This window comes from Geosmithia morbida (assembly GCF_012550715.1).
Source record: "Geosmithia morbida isolate 1262 chromosome Unknown scaffold_1, whole genome shotgun sequence".
NCBI classification, from domain to species: Eukaryota; Fungi; Ascomycota; class Sordariomycetes; order Hypocreales; family Bionectriaceae; genus Geosmithia; species Geosmithia morbida.
The window spans coordinates 1,830,668-1,855,373 of NW_023336188.1; the positions used below are offsets into that span (position 1 = coordinate 1,830,668).

Genomic DNA, 24,706 nt, shown 5'->3' on the forward strand with positions numbered 1-24,706 from the left:
CCCCCTCAAAAAAAAAGGTCATTTTGAGGAACAAACGAAAGCTGAAAAGGGTGAGAAGGTTGAAGATATCGGTGTCTTCACACAGAAAAAAAAAGGGTTACAGGGTTTGATTCGCCTAAGGGAATACCATCAGGAGCTTCGTCTACTGTAGCCTCAGGCAGTAAAGTCAGACAGGTAGGCCAAGACCTCTCTCGCTGACTCTGGAGCTAAAAGGCCGGCGCACGCTGCGTGTCTGCTGCGCTGCTATGCTGCAGCCTGCAACGCTTTACATGGCGCGACAGCTGCGGGAGCCAAAGCTGTGACTAGCCAGAGACGTATTAACCGGGGATGCATCAATATGATGTTTAGACTTGCCGAACTTGAGGGGGAGGGGGCGCAGCTGCAAACGAGCTCGTCGTACCGTACATGTACCATGTGAAATGGGGCGGAGAGGGGGGGGGGGAGGAGGAGGAGGGAGCCCGGACATAAGTCCGGCGGGAATGTGGCTTGACCCACGGGACCACCGATGACACAAGCCAGCGATGGTCGAAAGTCAAGCCCAACAGGCGGACGAAACACTCCGGGAATATTGGGGAATGAGAAGGGTGGAGGGAGGGGTGGGGGGAGAGGAGGCCGCCGAGGGGCCTTTGATAGATTTGATAGACCCAAAAGGAATTCGAGAGACCTTGAAAGAAGGAGAGGGAGATGGAGAGAGAAGAGAGAGAGGAGAGAGAGAGAGAGAGAGAGAGAGAGAGAGAAGGAGGGAGAGAGGGTTACGGAGTACATTTGGTGATGTGCCTTGCACTAACATTGACAGTCTGACGAAATCCGTGGCTGCGTCTGATCAGCCACACGACTCAAGCCACACAGCGCATTTTGGCCCTTTCTTTTGGATCCAACCCTTGATAGATTTGCGTCACTCGGTAGTCTCATCCGCATCGTCATATCACATTTCTCCATACCCTCCCTCGGATGTCCTTCCTTCTACCCCCGGGCCGTCTGGCTCTGGGCCTGGATTGCCGGGGTCTGTCCCGGAGAATTTGGTCCTAGGCTACTTCGCTGCAAAAGTGGTCGAGTTGGTAGGAGGAAAAAGGAGAAGAAGAAGAAGAAGGGGGGGGGGCCGGAGTTGGAAGGGTCACGTAACGCATCCAACCCAATGCCATTAAACCGGATCACATAGAGAAGCGTGGAAAAACATGGAACGGCATGTAATATGCATCCCTGACCGTCGCACCATCGTGTTGAATGTTGGATGTTGAAATCCAGTATTTCCTGTATGCAATGTGTGGTCTTTGTGGCTGGTGATTGGGCGGGGCGGTGCATCTTGTAGCGCTACATAACGATGGTTGATATGCGTTACCCTATCTCTTCTGTTCTCGTCAACCTGTACGCGGCTTCCTGTACGTACACGGCCGAGCTGGAAGAATTGCGGGCACGGCATTGTCCATTGTTCCACTGATGCACTCATGGGACGAAGGAAGATGGCTAGTCCTGCTAAGCCGCTAACCTAAGTTACCTATATTAGTAGATTGCCGGTGAGAGTCAAGAGTCATAAGATACTCCAAGCACTATCTGTATTATCGATCACATTTCCGCCCAACTCAACCCTACGCTCTGATGACTGGAGCGGTACCCCATGCTAGGCGGTTAGAAAGAAGATGGACAGGAGCTGCGAAGCTGTATCGTACTCGCATTCGCACAGCTGGAAAGCTGGAGCTATGCGGTACGTAGCTGTAGAGCAGTAGAGCAGTAGAGCTACGTATACATGACATGTACAGCAACGCGTACGGACATGTACAGCAACGCGTACGGACATGTATACTCGTACGTATTCAGTACGGACTCTCGGAATACCGCTACTACTTAAAGTAGTATCAGTTACTACTACATGGAGTGGTATTAGCTACTACTGCATCGAGCAGTAATATTCGCCGTGTACCATCCAATCCCATCAGATGAGATAGCAAGACCCAGCCCTTGAGCATGGCATTATCCTAAAGGAAAGGATGGGATTCTTCCCACTTTAAGTGGCAAAAGATTGAAAACACATCATACTTTTTGCTTATACTGCATCTAATTCCGGGTTGTACTCCGTATCTTCAATGGGGAATTTACATGTACGCATTATTGAGAGGCAACCGGTGGCGAACCGAGGGGAGGAAGGAAATATGGCCCATGACATAACAGTTCCTCTCTTTTCTGTTGGAGCAATAATAATAATACTTCATACTACGTACATGTATTAGCAGGAATCATTGGGAAAGATGACGCGGGATCCAGGACTCGCTTGTACCGTCGACCGTGGCATTTCTCATTGACGAATCACGTTGGGACCTGGTAACCTTTGGCATGAGACCCATGAGGTCCAACAAAGTTAACCTGTCGGGTGCATGCCTCTCGATCTTTCTCCATGTCTTGAGCCTTGAGCCTTTTCCTGATGCTTGCGTCTTACTGTGCATTCCCATCACCTTCAACTGTACTACGGGAACCCTCAATCTCTCGTCAATGTTGCTAAATAATACCCCTACAACCCTACCGGTTAGCTAGCTTGCCAACCCTCTCTACCCGAGGAGGAGGCTAGAGATATGAACTCGAAGGCCATGGAAGACGGTACGCTACCTTCTACTACTACTACTACTACTACTACTACTACTACTACTACTACTACTACTACTACTACTACTACTACTACTACTACTATTACAGCATCGCTACGCGTACAACCCAATTTCATCATCACCTACTCGTGCCATCACCATACCCCGTCGTGTGTCTCTCCTGCCGGCTCTATCTATCCCCCACCACCGAGAGGAGTTTCTTCTCCGGACTTTGTGCTCCGGCCATCTCTGGGGAACGAGACAGGTATCGACAAGTGACAGGGGCAGGGGAACTTGTCCCTACATCCCACAAGTACAGGCGATGCAGGTAGTTCCCAGTACTCGTAGAAGCTAGTCGTGGCCGGTGAAGCAGCTTGAGCCGTGGTAGCAGTGACCTACTCCTCTAGTACCCAGCAATGGTAGATTGCTAACCGATATACTCTCGCAGCAATACGACGCGATAGTACCGCCCATTATTACTTGCATGCCTGCACAGGACCTGTTATATGATTTGCCAAAAGAAGCTGCAGCACTAGTAGCACAGCATCCGAGAGTCCTTGACAACATACCGTTACCCTTTCAGTCCGTCCAGTACCGTCCACCAATTCCATGTCCCATGTTGATCAAGGACGCACACAATGCTGATCGACAACAGAAATGACATCTGAAAGTGTACGCGTAACGTAACTCTCATTATCCCCGGAGGCAATTTCCATCCCAAGGGAGCAAGGGGGCATCCCCGTCTCCTTCCATTACAGCTTCTCTTTTTCTCCTTTTGGAAGTTAGGGGCTCTTCCACCCGGAGCCTCTATGCACACCACCGTCACCATGATGTCAAAACAACGGTAGCCTGCATGGTACATGTATCAAAAGTCTATGCTGCGATCCCAAGGAATTGGCTCCAACCTGTCCTCCTTGAGAGATCGCAAGGAAGGTTGTTAGGGTATCACGTATTCTTTGAAGACACAGGTAGGATGAGTCTGGACAAAACAGAGTTCACGATGGTCAAAGAAAAAAAGGCCCAACGTTTCCTAAGAGTCTAAGCGCGTCCCGCTAGTAAAGAGGGGAAGAGTAGGAGAGCAGGAATCTCTCTCTCTCTCTCTCTCTCTCTCTCCCTACACAAGACCCCCCATTGGAAAGAGGAGAAGGGCACCTCTCTCTCCTCCGAGCTTAACGGTGGCGGAGAAAAAGAAGACTCCAGCAAAGGAGGGTAGTGTCGAGATGGTACAGGTACCTTGGCAGCCGAGATTGTTTTGGGCCTAAACCTTGGGCGCGAGCTCCGTCATGTCAGGGATCGGGAGAATCTGCAGGGAAGTGAGTCCGGGTCGAGTGGTGTGTTCGTGTTTGTACTCTCGTAGGAGGAAATCAGAGGAAGATGAAGAAGATGGGAGAAGGTCGAGAAGCCACGTTATCAGGTTACCGGGGGTTGGGATGGGAGATACCAGCCAACCAACTCCAAGTCCCCATGTCCCATAAACGCCATGTTTGATTCCTTCCGCTCTGACACGGTTTCCACCTTTCCACCGGGCGGAACCCCGTTGCATATGGTAGGCGGTAAAGGTGGCGGCGGGCGGGAAGGAAAGAAAGAAAGAGTAGAGAGTGGGCGAGGGAGGGTGAATGATGAGAGAGAGAGAGGAGGGAGAGAGGGAGAGGAACTTGGTGCCGGTAGCTCTCACACTAAAAGCCCACCGGTTCCGATCTCGATCGATGACCCTCCTAATCCACGATGCTGTACTCGGTAACGGCCTCTTACCAGACAAAAAACTAATTTTTATAGCTTGGGCCATTTTATTGCTCTATCCAATTGGGAAAATCAGGACAGCGGCGTATTTCGTGGCTCTGCCCAGAAAAGTTGGTCGTAACTGGTAACCAACCTGCTCGTACCTTGTGGGGGAGAGAGAGAGAGAGAGAGAGAGAGAGAGATCTTATTAAAGGCAGCCTCCTCATCTTGTTTCCCTCTGTTTCTCGTACCTCTCCTATTTCCTCATTACCTACGCCGTCTTGGATCCTTCTACCTATCCATACGACAAATACCATCTTGTACAGAGTCCATCGACTGCAATCCAACTATTTGAGAACCCACATCGTATACAGCCTGTATACACACATTCTGTATACACAGCACAGCAACCTCAACAACACACATACACACATACACACACATATACATCATGCCTCGGCACACTCCACCAGCGGCAGACAAGGGATCCGGCGTCTACCGCAGAATGTCTGTTCTCATGAGCCCCAACACTCTGGCCAAAAAGGTATGAACCACACAAACTGTCCCTCTCTTCATATCTATGTAACACGCACGCACACGCACGCACACGCACGCACGCACGCACGCACGCACGCACATACATGCATACATACCATACACACAAGTCCCCCATTCATAACACCTCAATACCAGACCGAACGCTCTCATGAAGAGAACCAAGAACGCGCCTACATTGCCGCCTCTCGCCGTCAGGACCGCAGCATCGAAGCCCGCGTCCAGTCGGCGCGCATGGCGGGCGAGATCCATTTCAAGCGCACGGGCAAGAAGTTCCACATCACGGAGGAGATCGTCCTGAAGGAGGACATGTACGAGGAGGAGGACGACGACCTGGCTCGCTCGTACCAGCTCCGCCGCCGGCTGGATTCCGCCATGCAGACCGAGTCCCCCGAGTTCAACGCCCGCATCGAGGCCTGGATGAACAACCGGCTCGCCATGTCGCAGTACATGCAGCGCACAAACGCCGAGTGGAACGACAACCACATCAACCGCCTGTTCGCCCAGTCCTTCCCCAACGTCAGCAAGCAGGCCAGCCAGGTGTCGCGGCGCATGAGCATGACCGATTCGGGCTACGCCGACTCCCAGTCACCCCATTCCCCCCACTCGCCCGTCCAGAAGGATGACATGATGACTGCCACCTCCGCCACCTCCTGCTCTACCACTCCCGTCCCTGTCCCCGCTCTTGCTCCCCCCCACGAGCAGCAGCAGCAGCAGCAGCAGCACCGGCGGTACCCTCTATCCGTCTCCGTCTCCCCCACCACCGCCTCCTTCAACCTCTCCCCTGGAAACAGTAGCGAAGATGCCTTCATGGATGATGCGACCCCTGCCGCTGTCCCCCGCAACCTCTCCGCACCCGCACCCGCACCCGCACCCGCACCGGCTCCCGCTCCCGCTCACACGGGCCAGGCTCCGTCTTCGGCCTTTGCCCAGGAGCTCCCCAACGAGCTCAAGCAGATCATGATGCCTACCATGGATGCCACTGCAACGACAGTGGACGAGACCGCCTTCACTGATCCCATGTACGACTACAACTCTGCGTCGTGGGCCGGTCAGCTGGATCCGACCAGCACCACCTTCTTCCCGGACGCCACTACTGCCGGCCTCGGTCCCAACGACGTGCCGTTTGGTAGTTTCGACGGCCATGCACCCGCCGTCGCCGGTGGTGGATACATGGATCCTTCTGCTTCTTCCATGCCCTCGCAACATTACGATGAGCCCAACTGGGGCTCATTCCTGAACGACAATGCTTGGAACTGTGACATGTGAACCGACCTAGGAAGTCAGACGATTCAATTCCTTTTTTTTTTTGTGTGTGTGTGTGTGTCTTTCTAAGATATCTCCTAGCGCTCTCTACTATTCCCCGACCCCCTTTTTTCCCCCATACGCCGTCACATTTTCCCTTGAAGAGGACCCTTCTCGAAATAATGGTTGCACTTCCTAGCGTTTACTTTGGGGAGCGACAGAGTTGAGATGGGGGAAGGAGATGATACGAAACGGTTCTCTTCAAGTCGACGATGGACACGGACAGAGGAAATATGAAAGAAAGCCGGTGCTTAACTAGATCGGCACTGGACAGTTTTTTGTTTGAGAATATCCTTTTCCTTTTTTTTCTTCGCTTTCAACCCTTTTGCTATGCCTTTTGTTTTGTTCCTTACTGCTGCTGTCTGATGGGTTTAGACGATGTTCGTATACTACAAAATTTCTGCAAAGTTTTGATGGTTGTGTATTAGTTAGCCACGGATTTACGAGCAAGGTGAGATGAGATGAAATACAAGCGTTTGATCTACCATGACTTGTGTGTTATACTGTAACGTCCTCATCTCCAGGAAGTGTGACTCGACTCACCAACTTGGGATCTGCTGCCTTGAAGGACTGAGGTGTTATAACAACGGCCCATCTCTCCAGTTGTTTTGGTGTCGAGAGATATCTACAGACAAGACTTTCGTACCAGAGCTACTTCGAATCACTACAAGTATGACAGAGAAAATAATGCAAGCCTGCTGCTCAGGGACCACTGTTGTATATGCGCTTTTCACATATACATGTTCCTGACCTGATCGCATCAACGCAAAACATACATAGCCTTTAAACTTACCAGCCGCAACAAAATCATAATGCATAATGAGAAGGCATTGTTTACCTTTCCCCGTAAGGGTTCCTCACTTTATATATTCCGAGTAAAATACAACAGTTCTAACGCCTCTTTGATCTCTTGTACTTTCACATACCCCCCTTCCCAGAAGAAGACGACAAGAGACGAAAATCATACAACCCAACTCCCCATCAGGCAATCTTTATATATACAACCGCCAGGCAGATACCCACAATGTCTCTCCACCCAAGGCAACGCCGGCCTCCGTACCCGGCATCCCTACTCTCTGTCTCCGCGGACCATCCCCAGACAGCCGTCAGCACCCGGAGTCTCCTACCGGCAATCACCCACGAGGATGCCGTCGCGTCCATCCAGATAATACGCCTCGCACTGGCCGGGGACCAATACCTTCTCATCAGGAGCCTAGGCGTCCTCCTGACCAGCTTGGGAGACCCGAGCGGTCGCCACAGCATCGCCGTCCGCCACTGGAGCAGGAGAGCCACGTCTGAGATGTTGAGACGCTTCAGGGGAGAGGTCGGACGGATCATCCGTCGCCGCATGCTCATGATACTGGGGGGGCGGACTAGGCTGGAGGACGAGAGGACCAGACGCCTTTACGATGCCTACCGATGGCTTCTGGAGTAAGAGAGGAAGACGAGGTTGGCAAACTTTTGAGGTGTTGAGTATGGAATGTCTCTCTAAAGAGACAATGACTTGACCGTGTGATTAGCTTGATTCCCAAGAATTCGAACGAGAATGTATCGAGAAGCATGTTAAGAGATACTCCGACGTCTTGATTTCCTTGTATCATGGCATTTGTCTGCAGTCTCTTGGTAGCCTCTGTAGATTATACGCATTGGAGGAAAGAGGGACGACTGTTGGTTGCTCTTGCCTCATTAATATGATCCACTCCACACATCAATCCAAACCTCACTTTTCATCATCACCATCGTCACATCACCACTATCACATCACCATCATTACTGGGTCTTCTCGCAAATTAATTCACCAAACAAAAAAAAATCTGAAGAGAATTGAATTATTTTGGTTATGCTACTTCCCATCTCTGCTGCTCACTGACGGCTCGCGCCTGCTGGGCGTCTGTGTCTGCTACAGGGCATCATGTATTACCTTGCACCTCTGTCTCGGCACTATTTATTATCTGCATTTTCCCTTTTCTCCCTTTTCTCCTTCTTCTCCTTCTTCTCCTTCTTCTCCTTCTTCTCTTTCTTCTCTTTCTTCTCTTTCTTCTCTTTCTTCTCCTTCTTGAGCTTTGACTTCTCTACCTCCTCCTCCTCTGCTTCACCCATCACCACATCTTCCGTCTCATCGGCTGCACCGTTGCCAGGCTTCACCTCCGGCTGTTCCCCTGCCTGCTCCCTCATATCCTCTTCCATAGGAGCTGGCTCCTTCTCCTCTAGCCTAGGCTCCTGCCACCTCTCAGGTCGGCCGCCTTTCTTCGCATCAGACCTCGCATCAGACCTTGCCGGCTCCGGCACCACATCAACCTCCCTCATATAGGCCTTCCAGTCACCCATCCTGGTCTTCCACAGATCTCCCTTCCATGCACGCCAAACACTCCGGCCCATCCAGGTGGAACGGAGGTTCATCTCGACAGTGCCCAGGCGGTTCATGACAGCCTCCTTTATGTGGAAGGGCACGCTGCGGTCCCTCCCCTTTCCAGGGACGCTGGCGAGTGCGATGATGAGATTGTGGCCGTACTGCGATGTGGCGAGGTCGGTCGTGTGCGGCACAATCAGCTTCGAGGTTAGCACCTTGTGGAAGGCCGGGTTGTTGGGCGACGGCGTGGCAAGGGCCGTCGAGAGCACGTTGACGGTCGGCAGGGATGCCTTGGCCAGGCGGAGGAGCTGCTCGGGCGAGAGAGCCAGCAGCGCCTCTTGCACGCCCTTGGAAGGCCCGGGGATTGACAGCAGCGTCGTGAGTAGCTGGGCGCCGTGCGACTGGATGGCGTACTCGTTGCGGGATAGCTGGGAAGCGTCGCTCTTGTCGGCCTTCTTCTTCTTCTTCTCTTTCTCGCCACCTTCGCCCGTGACATCCTCGTCGTCGCCTAGGGAGCACAGTGTCTTGACCAGGTCTGACGGCTGCGGTCCGCAGCCGTCCTTGATACCGCGGTTGATGTGCTTGATCTCTTCGTTGAGGCCTCTGGCCACGCAGCGCTCAAGAAGTGTGCGCAGGACGTTGTAGCGCGTCTTCTCAACCAGCTGCGGGACCGTGGGCTCGATCTTGGCCACGGCACTGGCGAGGTCGTCCTTTCCGAGACGGGCCAGGACACGTATGGCAGGGTAGCACGACACGTCGTTTCGCACGTAGCCCTGTATACGGGGGAGGAAGATGTTGTGGCTGAGTGACTTGAAGACCTTGCCGGGTGCGTGTGTGATGAGGGTCTCGATGAGTCGCGAGCCAATCTGGTCGTAGACCATGCCGTTGATGAACTCGGAGGCCTCGGAGGACTCGTCAGCCAGAGACTGCGGCGCACCGGGAAGGAGGCGCTGCAGCAGAGAGGGCTCCTCCCGCTCGGCGTCGGCCGCCTTCTTGTCGCTCTTGTTGAAGCTGAGGTCCAGCTCGAGTAGGAGCTGCAGCGTCGGGTTACCGATCGGGTGCTTGGCCAGGACGCGCAGACTGGTAGGGTCGAGGCCGGAGACGGAGTCGTTGACAATCTTTTGCAGAGCCATGGTGAAGGACTCGGGCACGGCACGCAGACCCTGATTGCCCTCGTCAGCCTCAGCGGCACCAGCCACGGAGATGTTCTCCTTCTTCTTGCTCTTGATCAGGGTGCGCACAGAAGCGTCGTCGAGCGGACGGCCCGAGAGGACCATGATCAGGACGCGCAGGGTGTGCGAGGCGAAGCGGTCGGTGATGAGGTAGGGCAGATGACCCTCCAGCTCATCCAGAGTCTCGAGATACATGGTCTCCATGGGCAGCTCGGGCTCCTCCTCTTTGTCGCCGCCGGCATGCTTGGAAGCGTCGATGACGAAACCCACGAACCCCCCGGCCAGCTCAGCCGTCACTGCACCCGCCGACCGCAGGAACAGCGCTTCGCAGCAGTGACTGGCGAAGCGGTGCTGCACCAGACTGAGGAAGTGACCGGCGAAGGCGGAAAAGATGCGCTTCAGCTGCGCAGCGCTGCACAGCTGGATCAGCCGCTCCATCAGCCGCGAGCACGACTGACTGCTCGCCAGCTTGAGCTCCTTGCCCTTGGCCTCGCCCAGCACACTGTCGAGGAAGAGTTTGCGGTCCTCTGCGCTGGGGAACTGGTTCAGCTCCAGAAGCTCGTCCGATCGGCGGAAATACTCCTGCTCCTCGTCGGACAGCATGCCGAAGAATTCCGTCTCCACCCTCTCGGCCCCTCCAAAGATGGACGCATCGTATTCGTCCATCTGTCCTTGATCTCGTCCATTGTCCTCCTTCTTCTTCTTCCTCCTTCTCTTATCACCGTCATCGTCGTCGCCGTCGCCGTCGTCGTTCTCGTTCTCGGGGTCATGACGGTGTCTCTTGAACTCATAGTTGGCATCTTGTTCCTCGCGACGCTTGCGTTTTCTCTCATTGCGGAGGGCACCGCGCTTGGTACGTGGCTTTGGCATGATGGACTTGGGTTCAATATGTTTTTCTTTCCCTTCTTCTTTTCTTCTTCTTGAATGTAGAAGAGAATAAAAAAAAAGTGTTTTGTCTTGATTCAATTCATTCGTATCGAAGTAATGGGGTTTTTTTTTGTCGTCTGGGATGGGACTGAATGAAACTTCATGTACCTCTTTTTTTTCTTCTTTTTTTTCCCTCCTACTTCCCCAGACAGCCCACCTCTGATAAGATAAGCCATTGGAAGTGGGACATCCGCCCGAGATAATATCCACTGGGACGGGAGTCACGGCGCAAGGCCCAACCGTCGTTTTCTTCCTTTCTCCTCCTTCTCTTCCATTTTATTTTGCTACAGACAGACCATGATTGAATTGGAATAGTCATGTCTTTTTTATTCATCCAGCGTCATTCTATATACTCCTATTCTTTCTTACAATATGTACTATGCAAAAAGAAAAAAGAAAAAAAGAAAAAAAAAGCCATGACATCATCTTGCCGCTTCATGCTTTCCTCTCCCCTTAGGCAAACTTTTCCTTGCCGATTTCCTCGGTAGCCTTGATGAGACCGTGAATGGTGTCAGGCTGAGTAAATCCGTTCACGACAACACGGAAGAAGCTCCCCTTATCGCCAGGAGCGTAGTCGACCATGAACCCCCGTGGGATGAGATCTTGGGCGATGGCCGCCGTCATGGCTGTGTTGGTCGCCGCATCGTCGGATACCGCTTGGCCGGGAGGCGCGTAGTAGAAGCACACCTGCAGACAGCTGGGAAGGACGGGCGATACGAGGTGCAGCGTCGATGCTTCCCGGACGGCGTTGAACAGAAGCTCGGCCATGTCGAAGGCGTGGTCGACGCGACGCTCGAAGCCCGCCGAACCGTAGTATTGCCATGCTAGGGCGAGCTTGAGGCTGTCGGCGCGGCGGCCGCACTGCAGCGTTAGGTCGGCCATGTCCCAGATTTCGTTGCTGTCTTCGTCGCCGGTGTGGAACAGGTATCCCGCTGCCGTGCGGTTGGCGCGGTTGAAGATGGCCATGTCCGGCCCGAGGAGGTAGGAGCAAGTGCTGGGGACATTCATCATCTTGTGGGGGTTAACCGTCAGCGAGTCGGCCAGGTGGGAGCCGCGCATCTTGTGGCTGTGCTTCCTCGAGAAGATGACGGGACCGCCGAAGCTGGCATCGACATGCATCCACAGCCCGTGCTCCTTACAGATGGCCGAGATGGCCTCGAGGGGCTCGAAGGAGCCGCGGACCGTGGTGCCAGCCGTCGCGTTGACGTAGAGGGGGGTCTTTCCCTCTGCCTTGGCTGCCACCACCATTTCTGCCAGCAGCTCGGGCTTCAAGCTCCCCTCATCATCGACAGGGACGGCCCGCACGCTCGATGTACCCATGCCTAGTATCATAGCGGCCTTTTCCACAGAATAGTGGCCGTGTTGGCTGGTGAAGATGACAAAGTCGTGGCCTGCGTTGCCGTTGGTCCGGCACTCGGGGAACAGCGTGTTGCGTGCCACAACCAACGACGTCAGGTTCGACGCGCTGCCGCCTTGGCAGTTGATGCCGCCGGCGTTGGGGCCGGTGAAGCCATACATGTTGGCCAGGGCCTTGGCCGTCGTCTTTTCCACGACTGTCAGGGCCGGTGCAACCTGGTACACATGGATCTAGGAGAGGGGTCTCAGTTCTTTCTCTTCTTTCTTGATTTTCTTTTTTCCTGGGCTTCGGGGTTTCCCCCTCTCTCAATATCGCCTGATGGGACGCTTACATTGGTGTTGAGAACAGATAGGATCATGTCTGAGATGACACCCACGGGTGTATTGGTGGAGAATAGCTTGTCGAGGAACCCCTGCTCCCACGTGTTGACACTATACTTGAGCATCTTCTGGATGACCTCGAGGAGACCTTCCTTACCACGGCCCTCGACGGGTAGCGACAGCTTCATGCGACCAGCCAGCTCTTCCGGCCTCATGTAGTCAACCAGCACATTGTGGGGCTCACCCGACTGGGTGCGATATGTCTGGCCGGTGTGCTTCTGGCCGGCAGCATCATCGGCCGCCTTGATGAAGGGGATGACTAGATCCTTGACAGCACTAAGCAGCTACTCAAATTATCCATATCTTGTCAGCGTTGGTGCACCGTGCGAGCGGTGAAAAGGAGCGAACAAGAGTGTGTGGTCTCTCACATCATCCATCTCCTCGGCCCTGTTGAGTTTTGTGCTGTGAACGCCATTGCCATTGATGCTGCCATTCGTATGGCTACCATCTGTGGCTGTTGAGCCGTTCATCTTTGATTCTTCTTCTTCTTCTCTCTCTGTCTTCTCGTTGTCTTGGTCGAGGCAGCTTCTTATTGCGATCGTCTTTGAACGCCAACAACGGTCCTGGAGAGTAGAGGAGAGGACAAAACTTTACACAATGCGGGGCACCGGATCTCTCTCTCTCTCAATCTAAGCGGGGAGAGCTGTAAAGGCGCAGTATTACTTCGAGGGAATAAAAAGAAGCCGAAGTGTGGAGGGTTTTTTTTTTCCCTCTCTCGCTCCCTATACCCGGTTTGTCCTCATCCCACGGACAAAGCACGCGAGCGGGTATCGGCTTGACTAATAATACCAACGGCAATGGGCTCGAATAGTATCCGTAAAAAAGTGTGTCTGGAGCTATTTCTACAAATTTGTTAGCGCGTTCTGGAGAATACTGGGTAGTTCTGAGAACCATCAAGTGGGAATCATCGAGTACCAGCGATGGCGGTTCGAGTAAAAAATCAACTACGATGTGCCTCGTACAGAGAGTATCAGTGCAGCTGGAAAGCAAAAGTCCTACAAGCGAGGACAGTCAAAGCTCCGGTTAAACAGAGAAACACCTCGACAAGAGTCGTCGGCATGATTGATTGATTGGGCTCCTGTCGGCGGCGGTGGGCCGGGCTCCTCTGTGCAGGCCCGTCCCAGGGTCCCGAGTCCCGACCGATCGGTCCCCCTGGGTACTCGTAGTATTACAGTAATACTAGATCATCGGCGGATTCATGCATAAGCTATAGAATAGGGCCATCGCTTTCGAGAAAAAACGGTATCAGGTATCGGCATGTCATGTTGCTGCACATTGTAATATGTCATACAAGGTACTGCGTTGGTGAGAGGATGGCGGATGACATATGTTTGGAGGAGAAGGGAGAGGGAAGAAAAGGGAAGAAAAGGGAAGAAGAGGCAGGCGAGGGAGGAGATGGAAGAGATGAAAGAGATGGAGGAGAGGAGAAAGATTCGCCTAGTGGGGGGCAAATTGACAAATGACTTATTAGAATGGCAAACCAGCATCAGGAGGAAGGATCGACCACTTGCAACACACGCACCTTCCTTCAATTCAATATTCACAGGTTTAAAGGTACGTTCGTTATTATGACTAAGTGCAGCAGAGTGCGATGCAATGCTCTCTCTCCTCTTCTTCCCCTCTCTCCTCTCTCTTGCAGGGAGAGGAGGGTGGAATCATCAGCATCATACCCCATCCTCAACGACGTCAAACATGAAAACGCAGGATGAAAAAAGGGAAGCAAAGAAGAAAGACGGACAGGCACTCGGGTGACCTCGGTTGTCACAGCCACCTCGACTACAACACGTCAAGAGCCACACTTGAATGGAAAATTTTACCATACGATCGACGTCACTCTTCATCATACCAAAATCCCGCCATGATGGAACCCTGTATCAAAAGTGTCATGGCTCTCCAGTCCGTGCGCGTCCCAGTGACAGGCCTCCCCTCAGCGCTGAGACAAGTGTTGCCCGCAGGGGAGTCATCTTCCACCGAGCATGGTCCTGCTGCTACAGCGAGATTGAGATTGATCGAGCTAGTGCCCCTGGTAGGGTGATATACAAGTTTTTGCGGATAGCCATGTGCTAGCTCTACAGACGATTGAGGGACGACGTCGTATTGCCACTCCCCCCCCCCCTCCTTTCTTTTTTCTTCTTTCTTCCCCCCCTGCTTCGTTCGTGTAAGCAGGGGGATGAGGTGATTCCATCCAACAGACATGTCTCGGAAAATGGAACAGGTGAGATCCATTCCCCTTGGGAGGAAGGATCAAAAGAGTCAACCGGTCAATCAGTCAATCACGATTGGCAAAGTCACTCCTTGCGTCCAAAGTTACAGATGAGTAACCCGTACTGGAACACTCTGACCATCTGCCGGGAGGGAGGAAGGCCTGAGAATATAATTAATACGTTTAGTGGACTGGGCGCTATCAACAGACGAGACTAGGAGTGAGGACTGAAAGTCAGGACTGGAGCCCAGGAGGGAGGTACCGTTGTCACCAAGTGGAGACGGTAATGGTCCTCGACTGACTTGACTGGGTCATTCGCCATGATGCTGGGAGATTTCATCCAGTAAACATGTGGCCCCGCGGCCCAGGACGCCAGGTCCCCCCCTCCCGTCCCCTCCCGTCACCCCGGTAGGCACGCAGTTTAGTCGAGAGCGGAGTGGGGGATGGAGCCAAAGGAAGAGAGGAGGGAAAAAAAAAAAAAAAGGAGGGGGGCAGAGGAGGAAGAGAGGGTGAGCTTCAGACAAGACACTAATATACCTACAGGTACGAGACGTCGCGCGCGCCGTGAGAGAGAACAAGTCCAGTCGGGGTGGCCTTTGCGACACAGCATACTCGTGCAGCGCGCACTCTACGAGTACACACACCAACAAAATACATACCTTGTTTTCTTTTTCTTTTTTTTTTCTTGTCTTATTGCGCCTTCTTCCTTCTTTCTGAACTGCGTGTCTTTTGTTTTATCGTATCTTGTCACCGCTCGTCGTCTACTGGTGCAACGGAGACCGAAAGAAGGAAAGAAGGAAAAGGGCGACAGCAGCAAACACGCAGAAGAAGGGCGGAGGAGAGACAAGACACAGAAAGACAAAGAGATACACAGAAAGGATCCGAGCGACCCAGTACCGACAAACCAATCGCTAATAATTCGATAACCACCCACAGCCTCGACCTTTCTCCTTGGTCACCTCACCTTACCGGGCCTCTCTTAGTAACTCTTTTTATCTTGTCCGGTTCTCACACGAACACACGACGGTCGGGCCAAGATGACGACATTAAGCCAGCAGCAGCAGCAGCAGATGCCGGTGCCCATCTCCATCACCATCTGCGGCGACGGCGGATGCGGAAAGTCGTCCATCACACTACGTCTGGTGCGATCACAATGGACATCAGAATATGACCCCACTATTGAAGACTCATACAGCCTGACGCGACGCATCGATGGCACGACATACCACCTCTCGTTGACGGACACGGCAGGTCAGGAAGAGTACAGGGGCATGTGGGCGTCGTCCAACCTCGGTGCCGACGCGTTCCTGATGGTGTACGATATTACGTCGCGTGACTCCCTCGAGGCGCTGCAGTACTTTGACGACCTGGTCAATATGGAGTCGGAGACGCGTCTGGACAATGCGGAACGCGCCAAGAAGGCGGGTCTGACGGCCGAGCAGGCCTTTAACATTGGCAGCGTGGGCGGCGGCGGCAGGACCGTGCCGCCCATCAAGCTGGTGGCAGGCAACAAGTGCGATCTGCAGGAGAGCCGTCAAGTGCCCGCGGCGGCCGGTCTGGAGTGGGCGCGTCGGCGCGGGTGCGGATTCATGGAGACGAGCGCGCGGCTCGAGGTGAATATCGAGGAGACGTTTGCGCTGATTGTGCGACGTGTGGCCGAGGCGCGCAAGCTGGCCGAGTCGGGCATGCTGGAGAATATGAACATGAACTCGCGCGGCATGACCAAGCCACTCAGCCCGATCCCGGGAGGTGTCGGGGGCGGCAACGGGTTCGACGGCGGCAACGAGAAGAGGGGACCGGGCCTGAGGGGACCTCAGATCCAGGATGATGACCGGCTCGGATGGTCACGCAACTCGTTCTGGCACAAGCTGAGATGCTGGTAGTCTTGGATATGTCTGGATGTGTCTGGACATGTCCTTAACTCGATCTGCCATACACCCCCTTCCTTTTCTCTCTCTCTCTCTCTCCCTCTCTCTTCCCCTCCCTCTTCCCCTCCCTCTCCCTCTTCTTCCCTGATGGAATCGAGATGACTGTTGGATGACGGATGATTTTTATCTCTTCTATTCCCATTTCCTGTCCTACTATTCCCCCATTTCATGTTATTCGCCCCCCCTCCTCTTCTCACGTTCCGGTTTACCATATCCTACATGTCTGAAATCGGCCACACGGCAACGGAGTTACAAGGTATTTCTCTTATATCCTTTTTTTTATTCTCTGTACCTTTCTTCTTCTTTCGTTTCATTCTCATCCTATCGTGTACCCTGTTGCTGTTAATCATGGGGCGCAGCAAGTTCTTCCCCATGCCCTTGTGTGTAACGAACGGTCTTTTCTTTCCCCTGTCTTTTTTCTTGATTTGTCCAGTTATTGGTTTGGAAGAGGCAAGGATACGATGATGTCTAGATGTTGAGATAATAGTTATTATATGATCGTGCGAGTATGATTCAGACATATTCGTATGCTCTACTCTGTGACTTTTTAGTCGTGCGATTTGCCATTTACAAAGTCGGTGGGTTCGCCTACCCTACAGTTGGGGGGCATGCAGCATCCAATATTATATGACTAAGCAGCCAAAGGCTGCTGCCACCCTCACATCTGTATACTCGTATAAGCTCATAGATGGATTTCCTTCCTTTCCGTTGTGTTGTGCAATCAGACCGACACATAGTCGATGAACCCATGACGTAGCAGTAGGCATCGACCACTGTATTCACGTCGACGGGTCACCGTGTGCCATCACAAGCAGGAAGCACGGGCAGAGGGCGGTGCAGGTATTATAGTGTCTCGTTACTCCGTAGGGAAGTAGACGAAGAAGTAGAAGAAGAAACAGGACTTTTGTGCACTCGTGATGATGTGAAAAGAGGTCTGATTGCGTGATTTGCACATGCTTTGTATTTACGAGAAAGCAGATGGTTGGTATTTCGAGAGTGAGATGTAAGATGATGTACTCGTATAGATTGAATAAGGGAAAGAAGGGAAAGTAGGAGAGAAAAGAAGAAGGAAGATGATACTGTGACTAAGAATGAGCAATGCCAAGAATGCAGTAATACCTAAATAGAAGGTGAAGACTTTTCTCGTTCGCTTCTCACCATGAAGAATGAGATTTTTCTTTCTCGATGTCGCCATCGGGTTCGTGCGCGGCCTCTAGTGATATTATGTAATAATACCGTGATGTAGAGAAGAACGAGGCTTCCATATTAGGTATCGATACTCGTCTACCACTACGGAGTACATCGCGAAGTATATTTACCATGCTACCACTGTATGTACGTATAGTCTATGGAAACTAGGGGTACCCCCTACGCTTTCTGGGGTATCGTACGTAAAAGGATGGCTTGTTGCATTGATATAGGTTCGACTGGAATGACGTTGCTGCTGACCCCTGATGAGAATGACGGTCTAGAAGGACAGGGACTCGGGGGGAGAAGGAGAAGGAGGAAGAGAGAGACGGGGCTGGTCGGTACATGTATTCGTGCTGGTACTCTCCCGGTAGTTGTGATGAAGCTAGAGAACTAGGAACTAGGAACTGGAAACTAGGAACTAGGAACTTCTTAGTAGCCATACGAGCAACCAACCACTCGTACCAACTAAATGTACAGCTCATGTACAGCCAAAAAAGAGAGAGGGCCGGCCATGGCTATGCGTATAGAACATTGAAGGAGGGGAGAGAGACGCAAGGTTATGTCTGCCGCCCCATCGCCGGAAGTTTGCTGACATGACGCGAGAGAGGCTTGTTATGGCAGAAGCAGCAACGGACGATGCAGAGGGAGAGAAAGGAAGGAGGCTGACCCGAAGATCTTCGGTCACAGGAATTTTTTTTGGTCTCTTTTTTTTCTTCTTTTCTTTTTCTATAGTTTTAGTGTTGCTACCATGTAAGGTTGTATAGGATGCGGAGTAAGGTGTATTAATATATATATATATAGAGAGAGAGAGAAAGAGAGAGAGAGAGAATAGAGGTTTTTCTTTTCTCCTCTCTCGTCGTGCGAGGCTTTACAAAACTGCAACGGATTATTCTGTCCTCTCCTCCCTCCCCTCCCCCCCCTTTGACCTTGACCCCCTTTCCCTCCCTAGACAACCATTGAGAATTAGTTGAAGAGAGAGAGAGAGAGAGAGAGAAAGAGAGAAAGAGAGACAGATATACGCAATGACCTCTACCGATGAGGAAAGAGCCAAGAGGACGATTGACGATAGAGTCATTGCCTCGGTCGACGATCAAGTTTACGACGATGCAGGGCGGACATCGACTTCTGGCTCGGCCATGCGCTATGCTTACACTGAGGATCGTAAGATTGGCATCACCGGAGCCGTGTTTCTTATTCTCAACAAGATGATTGGAACAGGGAGTAAGTTGGGGTTTTTTTTTCTCTTAATTTTTTCATTTTCATTTTCATCTTCATTCTTCAACTTCTCTTCTTCTTCTTCTTCTCCTTCATTACTTTCCTTTACTTTTCTCTTCCTTTTTTTTTCCACATTGCATGTTTGACTGACCTTGGACGCACCTTCTCCTGCAGTCTTCTCAACCCCATCCAGCATCTTTGCGGCGACGGGCTCGGTAGGGATCTCGCTGATGCTGTGGATCGTCGGCGGCGTCCTGACCTTTTGCGGCATAAGCGTCTTCCTCGAGTTCGGGCTGGCCATCCCCCGCTCTGGAGGCGAGAAGAACTACCTGGAGAGGGTGTACCGACACCCGCGGTACCTGGCGACGTGCGTGCTGGCCTCGCAGATGATCCTGCTCGGCTTCTCGACCGGCAACTCGCTCGCGTTCGGGCGCTACGTCCTGTACGCGTCCGGGTGGGGCTCCAACGACGGCTGGCCGGCCCGCGGCGTGGGCATCGCGGCCATCACCTTCTCGGTCGCCCTGCACGCCGTCCTGCCAAAGTGGGGCATCAGGCTGGTCAACGTCCTGGGCGTCTTCAAGGTCGTTACGCTCCTCTTCATCGTCTTCTCCGGCTTCGCCGCCCTGGCCGGTCGCGGCAAGGACGTGCCGGAACCGAGGGCCAACTTCCGCCACGCCTTCGACATCGACTACGACATCGGCGGCGCCGGCGGCGCCCAGGCCTACTCCAACGCCATCCTCAACGTCGTCTACAGCTACAAGGGCTGGGAGAATGCAAACTACGTCGTGTCCGAGCTCAGGGACCCCCGAAAGACCCTCGCGGTGGCCGCGCCCCTCGCCGTCGGCGGCGTCACCATCCTCTACGTCCTCGCCAACGTAGCCTACTTCGCCGCCATCGGGAAGGAGGATCTCGCCAACTCCGAGGTCCTCGTCGCCGCCGTCTTCTTCCGCAACATGTTTGGCGACAGCGCTGGCGCCAACGTGCTGCCCGTCCTCGTCTGCCTCAGCAACTTGGGCAACGTGCTTGCCGTCTCGTTTGCCCATGCTCGTCTGAATCAGGAGCTCGGAAAGGAGGGTATCCTCCCTTTCAGCCGCTTCTGGGCTTCCAACAAACCGTTCAATGCCCCTTCTGCATCTGTGAGCCTCCGACATCCCCCCCCCCCCTCTCCTCCTCCATCCCCATCTCTCTCTCTCTCTCTCTATCCGTACATCCACCTATTCCATCCATGCATGCCAATATACTGACGACCTGCCAAGCTCTTCCTACACTGGATCGTCACCGTCATCATCCTCGTCGCCCCTCCCGCCGGCCCAGCCTACAATTTTGTCGTCAACCTCTACACCTACCCTGGCACCTGGATCAACGCCTTTGTCGGCGCCGGTCTCATCTACCTCCAGTGGAGTAAGAAGGAGAACTGGTCTTCGTCCTGGCACACGTACCTGCCCGTGTCGCTCCTGTGGCTCGCCTCCAACATCTTCCTCGTCGTCGTCCCCTTCATCCCCCCGACGGGCAGCTGGACGGCCGACGGGTACCCGTACTACATCTTCCCCGTCGTCGGAGTCGCCGTCCTGCTGCTGGGCTGCGTCTACTGGCTTTTCTGGTCTGTCGTCATCCCTCATCTCGGTGGCTACAGGGTTATCGCTCTGCGGTCCATTGACGAGACGGGCGCCGAGATTGTGCGGTACCGTAAAGTCAGACTCGAATAGGGTTTTTTTTTCCACTAGTTCGAGGGCATCTCAAATATTTCTAAGCTATGTTCATTTTTTTTTAATCAAAAATTCTCAATACCCCTTGGTTTTGCAGACAAGATCTTGTTGCTATTGTCGTAATAGCACCCGTATTGTACGCACTCGTATTGGGGAACAGAGCTCTCTGCATTGCAAAACAAAACTGCCATCTTCTACCTCCTCCAAGTATAAGGACATCGTTTACTGTATCCGTAAGCATCATTGAAAAATAGATCGTGAGAGGGAGGGGGGGAAAGGGAAAGGAAAGGGGGGAGGGGGGGTTGTCTATTCTGTATAAGAACTTCTGTACAAACAGAGCAACAGAGTGGTGAGAAGCAGGTCAAGGTCCATTCTCCGACTCAACCCAACGCCTCCAGTTGCTAAACTCTCCATATCCCACGCTGCACTTCTTGCCCTGGTACCTCGTGACGCGCAGGGGAAGCTCTCGCCACTGAGCTTGGCTGCCGACCCATCCGGCCTTGCGTGTGAGGCTGAAGAGGGCCTCCTCTCGCGTCCAGCCCTGCTCCGACGCCACGTCGGGTAGGTACGTGGACCCGTAGCGCCGTCCGCGGTCGGTAAACGACAGCCGGACGCCGTGCGTGCCCACGACCCAATCGTACGGGTCGTCGACGGGTTCAAAGTCGGTGAGCAGCGTGACCGACACGCGCAGACGGGGCATCTCGCGTCGGGAGATGGGCGAGAACCGCGTGTCCTGCAGCGCCGAGATGAGGGCGTACTCGGGCACGCCCTCCGACAGAGGCTGGGCCTGGAAGGTACCGATGCACCCACGGAGGTTGTAGTCTTCGTCATCTTCGCCGTCTCCGTCCCGGGCGTCGTCGCTGTCGGCGATGTCCCAGGTGACGAACAGGGGGGCCTCGTCCGGTATGTTGCCAGCCACGACGGATGCCAGGGACACGGACGAGGCCGGCGTCGAGGGTGCACCGCCGATGGACACGGACGAGTTGGACGAGGCCGACGAGGTGGGGGACGAGTCCGCGGCGGCATCCGCTGCCACCCGCGTCACAGCGGGGTTCCGGGGGCCGGCTGCATCCTTGTTCTTGTAGGCTGTGTAATCGTTCCACGAGGACTGTATCTCTTCGAGGGAGAGGGGCTTCCGCTCGGAGTGATGGGCGTCTAGGACCTCGAAACAGGCGATGCAGTGGACAGGAGTGGCCATGACGGGGTCGTTGGCGGTCTACCGATTCGTAGAAGGGCTCTCGGGGCGATCTCTCGGGGATCTCTCTCGAGTAAGGAGGAGGGAGCAGGTGCTGTCTCGTAGCAGCGCACGGGTTCTGTCGTGTTAAGAATGGTGAGATGGAGATGCCAGAATCCCCCCTCGTCAAGAAAGATACCCAAGAGGGGAAAAGAAGGCGAGCGGGATAAGAAAGAGGAGAGAGTCAACTGGCGGGGTAATATGTGTGAGTGTGAGCGAGTGTGTGTGTGTGTGTGCGTGTGTGTGCGTGAGTCTGTGAGTTGAATGTGAGAGTGTGTCGTCATGGCGCTCTACAGTTTCGAGTTAGACTCCGACCCACCCCCGCAACGATTTGAACAATATTTGTGCAGATAATGCATAAAAAGGATTAATCGAGCACAAACATAAAAAGAACAATAATCCATGATCAGCACAAGTCGTGGATAATATTTTATGCGGTGAGAGTATGCAACTGTACGCCGAGGGTGGATCGCACAAATCACCCCCCCCCCCCAACGGCCAAAACGACTTGATACAAGGCTGCGACGGCGGATAGCCCATCAACCGTTTCACCCCCGACGGCTCCGGCCTCGTATTGTGCCCGTTCAGGATACGGTGGTGATAGAGACCCCAGTTCATATTGTGTTATGGACCCCTCTGTCCCCCCCACCGGGACCGAGTCCCTGACGTCTCATGGCCCTGACCTACCGTTCGAGTTCCGGTGCAACCCATGCTTCAACAAATGCAGGGGAGTTGCCTCTCGGACGGATGAGAGTACGGGTAATGGTGTATATATAACCTGCTCAACGTCTTGACCAGCATCAGGTTCTTCTCTCTCTTCTCCTCTCTCTCTCTCCCTTACTTACATACCTCTCAACCAACAAAGCCTTTCCTTTCCATCTTCTCTTCTTCTTTCTCGCCCTCTTACCATTTTCATTCTTTGTCGCCGGCCGACCCTTTTTACAACAACAACAACAACAACAACACATTCTCTCGCCAAAATGAAGTTCTCTCTCCTCTCCCTCGTCGCCCTCCTTACCGTCACTGCTTCGGCTCTGACTCCCTTCCAGCCTGCTCCTGGAGGTATGTATTCTATGTCCTGAAGGTCTTGGGAGGGTTTGCTGTTGGCAATGGAGTAACTGACAACTCTTGTGTGTGTGTGCGCGTCAAGGCTTCGAGGTCCGCATGAAGCGCCAGCAGAACAAGCCCGCCGTCCAGGTTGGCGCCATGACCGACGCTGACGGCAACGTCGTCCCCTACAACCGTGAGGGTGCCAAGCGCGCCAGGAGGGTCAAGGCCAGGCGCGCCATCGAGGCCGAGATGCACAAATAAGTCGTGCAGCTGTCGTGGTCTTTGACTCCCAGCCTCTCGGAGGCCAAATCTGCTCTTCCTTTGTAACTTTTCATCTCTGGCATGATGGTTGTTTTTGTTTTCTTTGCTTTGTTGCTCGGGTCAGGGACCCAGCTCGTCCAAGCAGGTCTGGTCTCACTTCATCTATACGCATGATCGACCAGCCTTAGCCTGCATATAGACGTCATGGCTTGTCTTCCAGTCAAACAGCCGTTGATTCTTTAATAAGACTTTATACCAAAAGAGAGAGAGAGAGAGAGTGTGTGTGTGTGTGTGAGAAACCAAAACAAAAAAAAAGAAGAGTTATAAAAAGCAAATGTGCAAAAAGCAAATGTGCAAGGTGCAAGAATGATGTGCCGTCGAGAGGGGAGATCGACGTCGATGATGAAGAGAGGGCTGCGTGACATTCTCCACGTCTACTGCTTCTAATAATATATACAAAGTCTCATTTTCGCGTCTTGGTCGATATAAATCAATACATCGGGTTGACGATGGTGGATCACCAACTTTCCTCAACAGTTGAACAGTCCAACTACTCGTACACCGCTCCTCAAGCACTTGGTACCCTCATAGCAAACCCCTTGAATGGTATCAACTGAAATAAGCCATTAAATGATCACAAGTTTAAATGAGTCTCACCATCAATGTGATCAACCACCAGTATAGAAGGGACTTCGAGTCAGCCTAGCGGGTCTTGACCAAGATGACGAGGTGGATCGGGCTCCTCATCTCAGTAATCAAGACATGGATAGCTGCATGCATGCTGCGACTGGGGGACAGAGCAACTCGCACAACGCGTGCAAGCAAGGCCGCTTGCGATGCCACCGTGAATGGCATGCAGTAATACTGTACCGCTCCGAAGGATTGAAGCCGTGCTATGATGTATCATCCTCACAGGCTCCGGTCTTCTTTCACACCGCACAATCTCCGTCCAGCGATGCTATTCCCGTTCTCCCCCACAAACCTGCATCGTACACCAGAGCCACGAGGTGTAGAGAAGGGCAATAACGTCCTGAGCCCTTCCGCGGAGGGGGCCGGGGGAGGGGGGGGGGAGAGGGATTTCGACGGGCTCAGCACTGCCTTGCCAAGACCTTCCTTCACACGTAGATGGCGCGTCTCGAAGCCCACGCCATGCCTAGGTGATAGGCGACATGACGGAACCGCCAAGGTGTATTGTTGCATGCGCAAGTGCCCCGCACCTGGTCACGGAACGGCCATGCACTCTGAATTGCTGTCGGGGAACAAGAATAGAATAGTACTAGCAAGACCGGGTTGGTCGTGGAGGGAAAAGTCAGCCACGATGCTCTCTGGTTGGACGTCTGACCTGTCCTAGCTAGGAGGTCAAGGGTGGAGAGCGTAAGCAGACATCCGCTCCCCTTGCTCTCTTTCTTGTACCCAGTACGGGGATATCGGGAGCTTCTATAAAGTCCAAGAGCATGGCGCACAGTCGTCCAAGAGAGCAATGCAACCCGTCCATCTCCTCGGTATACACATACGCCGAACAGCTGGTACGTTAGCCAGACAACGTGTTATACGAAGAAGAGAAGAAAGAAGAGGAA

At 53.3% G+C, this 24,706-nt stretch overlaps 8 protein-coding genes across 8 annotated transcripts; 5 read left to right on the forward strand and 3 right to left on the reverse strand.

The window, feature by feature from the left end:
* Window positions 1–4,800: 4,800 nt before the first annotated feature.
* On the forward strand, window positions 4,801–6,119 carry GMORB2_1312 (uncharacterized protein; the record flags this gene model as incomplete). The annotated part of the gene is made up of 2 exons (XM_035463294.1): window positions 4,801–4,839; window positions 4,989–6,119. 2 exons carry the CDS (start codon window positions 4,801–4,803, stop codon window positions 6,117–6,119), a joined length of 1,170 nt encoding a protein of 389 aa, XP_035324718.1.
* A 1,060-nt stretch (window positions 6,120–7,179) lies between these two features.
* Window positions 7,180–7,590, forward strand: GMORB2_1313 (uncharacterized protein; the record flags this gene model as incomplete). The annotated part of the gene is made up of 1 exon (XM_035463295.1): window positions 7,180–7,590. The coding sequence occupies one exon, from the start codon at window positions 7,180–7,182 to the stop codon at window positions 7,588–7,590; it is 411 nt and encodes a 136-aa protein (XP_035324719.1).
* Window positions 7,591–8,096: 506 nt separating this feature from the next.
* On the reverse strand, window positions 8,097–10,547 carry GMORB2_1314 (nucleolar protein 9; the record flags this gene model as incomplete). Its single annotated transcript, XM_035463296.1, has 1 exon — window positions 8,097–10,547. The coding sequence occupies one exon, from the start codon at window positions 10,545–10,547 to the stop codon at window positions 8,097–8,099; it is 2,451 nt and encodes an 816-aa protein (XP_035324720.1).
* A 510-nt stretch (window positions 10,548–11,057) lies between these two features.
* On the reverse strand, window positions 11,058–12,811 carry GMORB2_1315 (glutamate decarboxylase; the record flags this gene model as incomplete). The annotated part of the gene is made up of 3 exons (XM_035463297.1): window positions 11,058–12,191; window positions 12,338–12,625; window positions 12,710–12,811. The coding sequence occupies 3 exons, from the start codon at window positions 12,809–12,811 to the stop codon at window positions 11,058–11,060; spliced, it is 1,524 nt and encodes a 507-aa protein (XP_035324721.1).
* A 2,770-nt stretch (window positions 12,812–15,581) lies between these two features.
* GMORB2_1316 (Miro-like protein) lies at window positions 15,582–16,427 on the forward strand (the record flags this gene model as incomplete). The annotated part of the gene is made up of 1 exon (XM_035463298.1): window positions 15,582–16,427. The coding sequence occupies one exon, from the start codon at window positions 15,582–15,584 to the stop codon at window positions 16,425–16,427; it is 846 nt and encodes a 281-aa protein (XP_035324722.1).
* A 2,372-nt stretch (window positions 16,428–18,799) lies between these two features.
* GMORB2_1317 (Amino acid permease) lies at window positions 18,800–20,584 on the forward strand (the record flags this gene model as incomplete). Its single annotated transcript, XM_035463299.1, has 3 exons — window positions 18,800–18,884; window positions 19,053–20,014; window positions 20,135–20,584. The coding sequence occupies 3 exons, from the start codon at window positions 18,800–18,802 to the stop codon at window positions 20,582–20,584; spliced, it is 1,497 nt and encodes a 498-aa protein (XP_035324723.1).
* A 361-nt stretch (window positions 20,585–20,945) lies between these two features.
* On the reverse strand, window positions 20,946–21,782 carry GMORB2_1318 (AMMECR1; the record flags this gene model as incomplete). Its single annotated transcript, XM_035463300.1, has 1 exon — window positions 20,946–21,782. The coding sequence occupies one exon, from the start codon at window positions 21,780–21,782 to the stop codon at window positions 20,946–20,948; it is 837 nt and encodes a 278-aa protein (XP_035324724.1).
* Window positions 21,783–22,798: 1,016 nt separating this feature from the next.
* On the forward strand, window positions 22,799–23,129 carry GMORB2_1319 (uncharacterized protein; the record flags this gene model as incomplete). Its single annotated transcript, XM_035463301.1, has 2 exons — window positions 22,799–22,880; window positions 22,969–23,129. The coding sequence occupies 2 exons, from the start codon at window positions 22,799–22,801 to the stop codon at window positions 23,127–23,129; spliced, it is 243 nt and encodes an 80-aa protein (XP_035324725.1).
* Window positions 23,130–24,706: the final 1,577 nt, after the last annotated feature.